Raw genomic sequence first — 11,778 nt, 5'->3', positions numbered from 1 at the left:
AGAGATGAGTCCTTTATCAGCACTAAGGTCTAACAAGACCAGTACAGAGATGAGTCCTTTATCAGCACTAAGGTCTAACAAGACCAGTACAGAGATGAGTCCTTTATCAGCACTAAGGTCTAACAAGACCAGTACGGAGATGAGTCCTTTATCAGCACTAAGGTCTAACAAGACCAGTACAGAGATGAGTCATCTATCAGTACTCGATCGATGGCTTTTGATCTGAAGATATTAATTAAAAGAAGGAGCCAGAGTTCAGAGCTCAGCTTTGTTTATTAAAATAAGAGAAGAAGAGTTCTAATGTTTACGATTCTGTTCACGTCTTCATCGTTCAAACTCCCAGTGAGGAAAAAGAGTGAATAATCATTGAGTCAGATCTCCTCCTTCTTCTTCTTCTTCTTCTTCTTCTTCTTCTTCTCTCCTGACTGCTGGTAGGCTGCTGTAGGTTTTGGTCCAATAGGAGATGTATTCTGATCTCAGGTCGTAGCTGCAGAATGAAACAGACCATAACTATCAGTAAAACATCACCACAGCTGTGCTCATAAAGGACAATAGAATACAATAGAATATAATAGAATACAATAGAAGTCAGTCTGTAGAGGATAATAGAGACACATTCATATGTCGAGAGCACAGTAGACTGCTGTAGTAGAGTGCAGTATAATACAATAGAGAACAGAAGAGTACAGTACATTAGAGTACAATATAATACAGTAGAGAGCAGTAGAATACAGTATAGTACAGTAGAATACAGTAGAGTACATTGTAATACAGTAGAGTACAGTAGAATACAGTAGAGTACATTGTAATACAGTAGAGTACAGTAGAATACAGTAGAGTACATTGTAATACAGTAGAGTACAGTAGAGTACAGTACCTGACGGAGGACTTGGTGATCTTGTGGTTGATGGCCAGGTAGGGTTGGTGGTGTTTGGTGAAGGCGGGCCAGGGAACTGGGACTCTACTGTCTCCTTTACTGGGATCACTGGACAGGAGGACAGGGAGAGATTAGACCAGTTTAAGAAAGTTCAGACCTGTGTTCACCAGTCCAGTCCAGTCCATGTAAACCAGTTCAGACCTACTTCAATCCAGTTCAGGCTATTTCCAACATTTTTTATAACCAAACTGGCAGTTATTTAGTTTTGAGCAGTAAAGACCAGTAGAGACCAATATGTCAGAGGCAGACCTGGCCTAGATGTGTTGACTCCATGTGTGTATGCAGTGCATGCTGGGACTTTACCCGGTCCTGGCGAAGTTGGTCCAATACGCGATCATGTACCCGGACAGGTCCCGGTGTCGGGGGAAGTAGACCAGCGGGGTGGCAAAGGGTTTACCAAACAGGTACTGCAGGTCCTCGGCGTGCTCGGCCTCCACCCAGCGAGGGAATCCTGGGATACGAGTCTCCATGTTGAACAGGTAGGAGTAGGTACGGGCTCCACTGAGGGACAAACAACAACACAGGTAAAGGTCCATGATGGACAGAGGATCCGAGGACCTCAGAGACCCGATGAGCCTGATCAGAGGACTTCAGAGACCTGATGAACCTGATCATAGGACTTAAGAGACCTGATGAACCTGATCAGAGGACCTCAGAGACCAGATGAACCTGATCAGAGGACCTCAGAGACCAGATGAACCTGATCAGAGGACTTCAGAGACCTGATGAACCTGAACAGAGGACCTCAGAGACCAACTATGCAAGGCTCTAAACGTCACAAGGATCTTGAACATGATTCCAACCTTGTTGGGAAGCCAGCGTAAATAAATGAGGATATAGAGGACTTGGTCAGAAGACCACTTGTGGGTGAAGACTGGAGGACTTAAAGAACCTTGTCTAAGTCTTTTTATCTATCAGGAAAATCAGATCTGAGACTTTCAAGCTGGTTCGTTGGACCAACTGGAGCCTACCTGGAGTTGTTGGCGTGGAGCTGGAGGGCGATCTGCGTGGGAACCAGGAACAGGAAGTCGGTCTCAATGTCGGCCACCGTCTTCTTCACCACCGCTGGCTCTGGTGCCGACCCCCAGTGAGACGAGTAGACACTGTAGGCCGAGCCGACGGCGGTGACGCCTTTCTCTTTGGTCAGGCCGGCCAGGAGACCCTTCACATCCTCCCTGAGGACAAACAAGACCACCACAGGTTTTGTCTCTGGTCCTGGATTAATTCAGGACCTGCAGGTCTACGGTCTCTAAAGACAATCATTATTATTGGAAAATACAAAAATATGAGAATGATGTTGGCAAATGAATAAATGTGGAGGGAGACATACAGACAGACAGACAGACAGACAGACAGACAGACAGACAGACAGACAGACAGACAGACAGACAGGGAGTCTGGTTCCGTGACTCATCGACCGCATCCCAACTTATTTATTAAAGAACACCTTTTGTTAGATGATTACTGTCTCTGAGTCTCCTATTTTATTCCTGAATCCTGCGCCAAGTCCCCTCTAGTTGCCACATTTGGTGGAGAATGCGGTCACGGTGATCCGGCGCTAAAGTTTCTGAATAAAATAGGTACTCAGAGAGAGACATGCAGTGCTATGGAGAACATACTAGCCCAGCTCATACAGAATCAACTCCAGGAGGCCCAGAGCCTTAGAGCATTACAGGACGCAATGACTCCTGTGGAGCAGCATCTGATAAGACCAGAGAGGCCTACGGAACCCAGTAAAGTGCTCACCAAACAGCCTGGTGAAGATGACATTGAAGCCTACCTAGAGGTTTTTGAGAGAACTGCAGAGAGGGTGCGGTGGCCTGAAGCAGAGTGGGCAGGTATACTAGTCCCTTTTGTAACAGGACTAGTATAGTATATATCGGGACCTCTCCCCCACAGCAGTGAATAATTATGAGGCATTAAAAGCAGCCATTTTAGCCCATTATGGTCAAAACCAGTTCCACTCCTTGACCCATGATGCTAGTGCCCCAGTGTGGCCGCAGCCCAGGACAGTTTAGGACCGGCCAGTTGGAAGACCTCAACTGAAGCCAGACAGAAACTGGGGGTGGTCGAGGGAAAACCAGTAGAAGGGGTGAGTGTTACCACCTTCCCACATTTGTTGGTGAAAAATGGCCTCCTATATATAGGGTAGCTAAGCTGCAAGATGCAAGGGAGTCATGGGTAAGATATGGCCTCTAGTGCGGGAGCATATGCAGCAAGCATAACGTGCTCAAGCTCGAATCTTCAAGTGTGGGGGTTCCCGGTGAGTTTGTCTTCGTCCTGGTTCCAAGGGCCGAATGCATGTTCCTGCCAAAGTGGCATGGGCCCTATGAAGTGCTTGAGAGAGTGAGCGAGGTCAACTATAAGGTGAGACAACCTGGGAGAAGGAAACCCGGTCAAATGTATCACATCAATCTCTTGAAGAAATGGCATGCCTCTGACGATGTTCCGATACCAACGTTAACCGTTGAAATCCCAGATCCTGTCCCTTCACAGGTACCTCTAGGCCCCCAGTTAGGCCCAGCCCACATCCCTATGCCGAGAGTATATGAGTTGATCGAGCAATTAGGTCCAGCCCAGTTTGTATTCACTCTTGATCTCACCAAGGATTACTGGCAGGTTCCCCTCAAAGAAAGAGCCAAGGAAAAGACGACCTTTGCTACTCCGGAAGGCCTGTACCACTATGTAGTCCTGCCCTTCGGAGTCCATGGAGCACCAGCCACCTTCCAAAGGATGATGGACCAGGTGCTCCGACCTCCTCGTGAGTACGCAGCTGCCTACTTAGACAATGTGATCGTCCACAGTCCCACGTAGGCCACTCTACGGCAAGCTGGCCTGACTGCCAATCCAAAAAAGTGCTTGGTCTAGAAGAGAAGCAGTACCTCGGCTACACTATTGGGAGCGGCAGTGTAAGAAAGAAGAAAGAAATACTATTGTCTCCGAGTCTCCTATTTTATTTCCGAATCTTGCCTCCACGCCCCCCAGGGTGCCACAAAACAGACAGACAGACACTCACACGGTGGTGTTGCCGTTCTCCTTGTTGATGGAGGGGACGTCGACCCCGGCGAAGAGGTGCCCGTCCATGCTGTTGACGCCGGCCATGTAGTCGAACTGAGCCGCGTTGTGGAACAGCCGGCTCGGCTCATCTGGGACGAAATCGCCGTCCACCACTGGAGCCAGTTCCAGGAGGTCCATGACCACACCTGCAGAGGGACGAAGACACGGGGAGGTGGGGGTCCGCCGGCAGGGACGAGGTTATCGGACAGTTAAAGTCACGTGAGACTTCCTGCAGACGTGGTTTTGTACCAGTTAGTACCAGCTCATCAGAGAACTACAGACATACAGTTCAGTTAAAGAAATGGTTAGTTAGTACCAGCTCATCAGAGAACTACAGACATACAGTTCAGTTAAAGAAATGGTTAGTTAGTACCAGCTCATCAGAGAACTACAGACATACAGTTCAGTTAAAGAAATGGTTAGTTAGTACCAGCTCATCAGAGAACTACAGACATACAGTTCAGTTAAAGCTCAATTAAAGAAATGGTTAGTTAGTACCAGCTCATCAGAGAACTACAGACATACAGTTCAGTTAAAGCTCAATTAAAGAAATGGTTAGTTAGTACCAACTCTGTCAGCACTAGAACGTAACTGCTCCTTACTGTCCTCAATCTGTCCGTGTGGAACTTTCCCTCTGTCTGTTGTCGACTGTCTGTCTGTTGTCAGGTGTCTGTCTGTTGTCGACTGTCTGTCAGTGGTCAGGTGTCTGTCTGTTGTCGACTGTCTGTCTGTTGTCAGGTGTCTGTCTGTGGTCAGGTGTCTGTCTGTCTGTTGTCGACTGTCTGTCAGTGGCCAGGTGTCTGTCTGTCTGTTGTCGACTGTATGTCTGTTGTCAGGTGTCTGCCTGTTGTTGACTGTCTGTATGTCTGTTGTCAGGTGTGGTCCTGTAGTCTTGTTGTCTTGTGGTCTTGTTGTCTCGTGGTCTTGTTGTCTTGTGGTCTTGTGGTCTTGTGGTCTTGTTGTCTTGTGGTCTTGTGGTCTTGTTGTCTTGTGGTCTTGTTGTCTCGTGGTCTCGTGGTCTCGTTGTCTCGTAGTCTTGTTGTCTTGTTGTCTTGTTGTCTTGTGGTCTTGTGGTCTTGTTGTCTTGTGGTCTTGTGGTCTTATTGTCTTGTGGTCTTGTTGTCTTGTGGTCTTGTGGTCTTGTGGTCTTGTTGTCTTGTTGTCTTGTGGTCTTGTGGTCTTGTGGTCTTGTTGTCTTGTTGTCTTGTTGCCTTGTAGTCTTGTGGTCTCGTGGTCTTGTTGTCTTGTAGTCTTGTTGTCTTGTGGTCTTGTGGTCTTGTAGTCTTGTAGTCTTGTAGTCTCGTGGTCTTGTTGTTTTGTTGTCTTGTAGTCTTGTAGTCTTGTTGTCTTGTGGTCTTGTGGTCTTGTAGTCTCGTGGTCTCGTGGTCTTGTTGTCTTGTAGTCTTGTTGTCTTGTGGTCTTGTGGTATTGTTGTCTCGTGGTCTCGTGGTCTTGTGGTCTTGTTGTCTTGTGGTCTTGTTGTCTTGTGGTCTTGTAGTCTTGTGGTCTCGTGGTCTTGTTGTCTTGTTGTCTTGTTGTCTTGTGGTCTTGTGGTATTGTTGTCTCATGGTCTTGTTGTCTTGTGGTCTTGTGGTCTTGTAGTCTTGTGGTCTTGTTGTCTTGTGGTCTTGTTGTCTTGTGGTCTTGTTGTCTTGTTGTCTTGTAGTCTTGTGGTCTCGTGGTCTTGTTGTCTTGTAGTCTTGTTGTCTTGTGGTCTTGTGGTCTTGTAGTCTTGTTGTCTCGTGGTCTTGTTGTTTTGTTGTCTTGTAGTCTTGTAGTCTTGTTGTCTTGTGGTCTTGTAGTCTCGTGGTCTCGTGGTCTTGTTGTCTTGTAGTCTTGTTGTCTTGTGGTCTTGTTGTCTTGTGGTCTTGTGGTCTTGTTGTATTGTGGTCTTGTTGTCTTGTGGTCTTGTTGTCTTGTGGTCTTGTTGTCTTGTAGTCTTGTGGTCTTGTGGTCTTGTGGTCTTGTGGTCTTGTTGTCTTGTGGTCTTGTTGTCTTGTGGTCTTGTGGTCTCGTTGTCTTGTAGTCTTGTAGTCTTGTGGTCTTGTTGTCTTGTTGTCTTGTAGTCTTGTAGTCTTGTGGTCTTGTTGTCTTGTGGTCTTGTTGTCTTGTAGTCTTGTAGTCTTGTGGTCTTGTTGTCTTGTAGTATTGTGGTCTTGTTGTCTTGTTGTCTTGTAGTCTTGTTGTCTTGTAGTCTTGTGGTCTTGTTGTCTTGTTGTCTTGTTGTCTTGTAGTCTTGTTGTCTTGTGGTCTTGTGGTCTTGTTGTCTTGTTGTCTTGAAGGAGGATTCTCACTATTCATTGAAAAGCCTCATATTGTATAACCCTTGTTATGTAATGTTTATGTTTGTTTTGTCTTGGCTAACTGGTTTATTTATAAGGGGCATTAATAAAAACATTTCTGTAAATGCGCCAAAGTAAAAACATAAACAGCAAGGTATGTTTATACATGCTACCAGTTTAATAATGTTATATATATATATATATATATATATATATATATATATATATATATATATATATATATATATATATATCTCATTATATGTATTTAGTCACCTTTCCCCAGAAGCAGAAACACGTCGATCTTTCCTGCCATCGTGAGGCCGACCGGGTCGCTCAGCTTCAGACACGCCAGCATCTCGTCCTCGTCGCTCCTCGAGCAGCCGACTTTACGGGCGATCTGACGGAGACAAAGACGCTTTAGGGAGGACATTTAGGGGACATTCAGGGGACATTCAGAGGACATTTAGGGGACATTTAGGGGACATTTAGGGGACATTCAGGGGACATTCAGGGGACATTCAGAGGACATTCAGGGGACATTTAGGGGACATTCAGGGGACATTTAGAAGACATTCAGGGGACATTTAGAGGACATTTAGAAGACATTCAGGGGACATTTAGAAGACATTCAGGGGACATTTAGGGGACATTTAGGGGACATTTAGGGGACATTCAGGGGACATTCAGAGGACATTTAGGGGACATTTAGGGGACATTTAGGGGACATTCAGGGGACATTCAGAGGACATTTAGGGGACATTTAGGGGACATTTAGGGGACATTCAGGGGACATTCAGGGGACATTCAGAGGACATTCAGGGGACATTCAGGGGACATTTAGGGGACATTCAGAGGACATTTAGAAGACATTCAGGGGACATTTAGAAGACATTCAGGGGACATTTAGGGGACATTCAGGGGACATTCAGGGGACATTTAGGGGACATTCAGGGGACATTCAGGGGACATTTAGAAGACATTCAGGGGACATTCAGGGGACATTTAGAGGACATTTAGAAGACATTCAGGGGACATTTAGGGGACATTTAGAAGAATTCAGGGGACATTTAGAAGACATTCAGGGGACATTTAGGGGACATTCAGGGGACATTTAGAAGACATTCAGGGGACATTTAGAAGACATTCAGGGGACATTTCAGGGGACATTTCAAGGGACATTTAGAGGACATTCAGGGGACATTTAGAAGACATTCAGGGGACATTTAGAGGACATTCAGGGGACATTTAGAAGACATTCAGGGGACATTTAGGGGACATTTAGAGGACATTCGGGGGACATTTAGGGGACATTCAGGGGACATTTAGAAGACATTCAGGGGACATTTAGGAGACATTCAGGGGACATTTAGGAGACATTCAGGGGACATTTAGAAGACATTCAGGGGACATTTCAGGGGACATTTAGAGGACATTCAGGGGACATTTAGAAGACATTCAGGGGCCATTTAGAAGACATTCAGGGGACATTTAGAGGACATTCAGGGGACATTTAGAAGACATTCAGGGGACATTTAGGGGACATTTAGAAGACATTTAGAAGACATTTAGAGAGGATGGGCTGGACCTTCTTGGTGAGGGCCATGGGGTTCTTCTGCAGAGCCCACGGGCTCAGAGCTACTCCACACTGAGAGATCACCCTCCGGAAGAGACCCTTGCTGTGGGGGGACAGCATCTGAGGGAGGGGGCGAGACAGGTGATCAGGTCCCATGATTCCTTCAGGTATAAACAGTTAGAACCCTCCTGTTGTTTTTATTTGTGTTTGGTTGAATTTGCAAAAAAAAGGACAAATTATTTTATTTTATAAGTTCGGCCTGAATTTAGCGGCTCTACTCCTTCCTGTGGAAAGGAGTCAGCTCAGGTGGTTGGGCCATCTCATCAGGACTCCTCCTGGACTCCTCCCACTGGAAGTCCAAGTGGGAGGAGGCCCCCGGGAAGACCAGGACATGCTGGAAGGTCTCCCAGCTGGCCTGGGAACGCCTCGGGTCCCCCAGAGTGAGCTGGAGCATGTTGAGAGGGAAGTCCGGGTCAACATGCTGGACCTGCTGCCACCGAGACCTGATACCGGACTAAGCGGCTGAAAATGGATGGATGGCCTGAACTTAACAACCTGCCTGTGACTCTACAAGAAAAGGTCTGAACTTCCTGACCGCTTGTGACCTCTGACCTGGAAGCTGTGACCTCTGACCTGGAAGCTGAGTTGTGACCTCTGACCTGAAAGCTGAGTTGTGACCTATGTTATGACTCAAAGTAAAAAGCCTCCCCTTAATGCTGTTCACCTCCCTGCCTGAGGGGGTGCTATGATGTGTTGTGCCTTGCTCTGTGCCTTCTTTTCATAGCAGGTGATTGGTCGGCGGTACTTAAGAGGGACCCTGTGGGGCGGCTCTCTCTCTCCAGCTTCCCACCGGGCTGCACAGCTCTGTTCTGGGTGGGGGGGGTGGGGGGTGAGAAGCCTTTTGGTTGAACCCTGTTGTCTCCTGTTCCGGGTAGGGAGATCGGTAAGACACCTGTACTTTCTTTTGTTTCTTTTCTGGTCTAGGGAAGTCAGGTGACTTGCTCAGATTGTTTTGTTTGTTATTTTGGGCCAAGCTCAGCCTGAAGAATTCATGACACCAAATGCACAATAAACAACCATTGTTCACTACAAACTGCAGCATTGGCTCCCCGAGCCAGGCGTAACGGAACTGGGGGCTCGTCCACTCTTTTCTTTCTTGTCCTGTGTCCCGGGTTCGTCGGTACATTCAGTACGTAGAGTTGGTTTGGATTTTAGAGTAGAGTGGGCACGGTGGCAACCTCTGTGACAAATGGACTTCAATTTGGACAAATGTGTAGCTGGTCTGACACTTCAGCAGCTAGATAAATGTAGGAAGGGGGAGTTGGTGCTCATTGCAAACTCTTCGACATACAAATGCCTGTGAAGGTAAACAAGGAGGACCTGAGACAGCTGAGAGGGGGTTGTCTACTGCAGGGTGGCCTAAGGAAGTGGATGTTCCAGCTTCGCCGATGGTGGCGACTGGGGAGCATTAAAGCGTTAGATGGAAGCGATGCACCTTAGGGTGAGAGCCTTAGGACTGGAACGCCAGCCTGGTGGCCCGCCCTGGTCACCTATTACAAACCAAACCCCACAGTCTCCCCGAGATGGCTTCGATGTCAGCAGGCCTATAGCACTGGTACCACCGTTCAGGGAGTCCGAGGTAGATTCATACTTTAATGCATTTGAACGCATCGTGTCCACTTTAAAGGACTAGTGCCTGAAGCAGATCAGAAGTAGTGGAAAGGAGCCAGACATGCGTAGAGTTTGCATGTGCTTTTTGATAAGTGGTGTAAATCCAGTAAAGTTAATGACTTTGCGCAGCTGCGGGCGCTGGTGCTGTTGGAAGAGTTCAACCAGTGTCTGCCAGAGCGCATCGTTTGTATTTGAGTAACGACTGGCGGATGAGTTTGTCCTGACCCACAAAAGACTTTTTACATCTATGCAGCGCGAGCCGCCGGTACCTCTGGTAAATAAAGCGAGGTCGCCTACATTTTTATGCCGCAGTAACTTTTCGGCTCCGACTGAAAACCGTGAGTGCTTTTATTGTCATGAACCGGGCCACTGCGTTGCAGAAAAAGCCCTTCTGCCATCGGTCAGTATGAGCTTTGGACAGAAATTGCCAAGGCAAGGGATTGATTTTTTTAAACCCTTTATCTCACAGGGTTACTTTTCCCTGAGTAGCCGTGACGAGGACAAGGTCCCAATTACCATTTTAAGAAATACTGGGGCAAAGCATTCTGTGGCTCGATGTGGTGCAGTGCCGTTCTCTGACCAGTCCTACGGTGGGTCTGACCTGTTGCTGTGGGGGATTAAATTGAGTGCTTCATGCTGTTACCCTCTCCTCCGACCGTGTGTCTGGCCCGGTGCGAGTGACCGTGAGGTCGGCCGCCCATCGCAGGGATTGACCTCATTCTCGGGAATGATTTGGCTGGGGTTAAAGTGTTTCCCACTACTCCCGAGGTAACTGAGAAACCTACAGCTGGTGTGCCTGTTAGTAACCCTGCGCCGCATAGCAGGCTGCCCATTTGTCCAGTCTGTGTGGTAACACGGGCACAGAGTCTGCAAACGGGGTGATCTAGTGTAATCTGAAGATGTGGCAGGCGAGGGGCGCCTACTGTTGAGGTGGTGGTTGGAGGATCGTGTGTGGCAGCAGAGAAGTCAGCTAATGGTCGCTCAACAAGCTGATAAGCTGCAGCGCATGATGAGGGTCTTGTTGCGTCAGTGGCTCCGGTGTCTGGGGCAGTTTGATGTGGTTACACAGGTCGTTGTACTGAAGGAGTTTCGGTCCCAGGTATTACGTTTAGCCCATGACCATAACCTGTCCGGACATTTGGGAATAAAAAAAACATACCATCGTGTGATCCGTTATTTTTTTCCAACCCGTCTGTATGCTACGCTCCGGCTCCCCTAGGCCGGGCGTAACACCTGACATGGAATCTGTGACCTCTGACCTGGAAGCTGTGACCTGGAAGCTGAGTTGTGACCTCTAACCTGGATGCTGTGACCTTTGACCTGGAAGCTGAGTTGTGACCTCTAACTTGGATGCTGTGACCTGGAAGCTGAGCTGTGACCTGGAAGCTGAGTTGTGACCTCTGACCTCTGACCTGGATGCTGTGACCTGGAAGCTGAGTTGTGACCTCTGACCTGGATGCTGTGACCTGGAAGCTGAGTTGTGACCTCTGACCTGGATGCTGTGACCTGTGACCTGGAAGCTGCGTTGTGACCTCTGACCTGGATGCTTTGACCTGTGACCTGGAAGCTGAGTTGTGACCTCTGACCTGGATGCTTTGACCTGTGACCTGGAAGCTGAGTTGTGACCTCTGACCTGGATGCTGTGACCTGTGACCTGGAAGCTGAGTTGTGACCTCTGACCTGGATGCTGTGACCTGTGACCTGGAAGCTGAGTTGTGACCTCTGACCTGGATGCTGTGACCTCTGACCTGGATGCTGTGACCTGTGACCTGGAAGCTGAGCTGTGACCTCTGACCTGGAAGCTGTGACCTGGAAGCTGAGTTGTGACCTCTGACCTGGTAGCTGGCGCTGACGGCTCCGGCTGATTGGCCGAAAATGGTGATGTTTTCGGGGTTTCCTCCGAACGCCGCGATGTTCCTGCGGACCCACGAGATCGCAGCATGCTGGTCCCACAGGCCGTAGTTCCCTATGAGGACCAGGACCACATATACACCTCAGACCAGGACCAGATCCACGACTCTCTGCTGTGAGTCTGTGCTGGTTTTAGTCTGATTCCTCTTTGAAATACTGAGTTTCTACTCTTAACTCCTTGTATTATGATTATTATGGTTATTATTATAATTATGGTTATTATTATTATAGTTATTATTATTATGGTTACTATGCTTATTAATAATCTGAGATGAAAACAGGTCTGTGATCTCAGCAGCTGAACTAACACCGTGTCTACACAACGCCACAAACAAACACACGAT

At 47.8% G+C, this 11,778-nt stretch overlaps 1 protein-coding gene across 1 annotated transcript in view; it reads right to left on the bottom strand.

Annotated features, from left to right (window-relative positions):
* Positions 1-328: 328 nt before the first annotated feature.
* LOC117736915 (bile salt-activated lipase-like) overlaps positions 329-11,778 on the bottom strand; it is an 18,528-nt gene continuing 7,078 nt past the window's right edge. Inside the window, exons 5-12 of the mRNA XM_034542576.1 lie at positions 11,359-11,489; positions 7,865-7,972; positions 6,553-6,676; positions 3,954-4,140; positions 1,909-2,112; positions 1,241-1,438; positions 878-985; positions 329-487 (exon numbers count right to left, since the gene is read on the bottom strand). Of these exons, the coding sequence (XP_034398467.1) occupies positions 364-487; positions 878-985; positions 1,241-1,438; positions 1,909-2,112; positions 3,954-4,140; positions 6,553-6,676; positions 7,865-7,972; positions 11,359-11,489 (1,184 nt within the window). The 3' untranslated portion in view covers positions 329-363. The remainder of the gene's footprint in view (positions 488-877; positions 986-1,240; positions 1,439-1,908; positions 2,113-3,953; positions 4,141-6,552; positions 6,677-7,864; positions 7,973-11,358; positions 11,490-11,778) is intronic.

This window comes from Cyclopterus lumpus, chromosome 9, assembly GCF_009769545.1.
Source record: "Cyclopterus lumpus isolate fCycLum1 chromosome 9, fCycLum1.pri, whole genome shotgun sequence".
Taxonomy (NCBI): Eukaryota; Metazoa; Chordata; class Actinopteri; order Perciformes; family Cyclopteridae; genus Cyclopterus; species Cyclopterus lumpus.
This window is presented reverse-complemented; position numbering and strand designations above follow the sequence as displayed.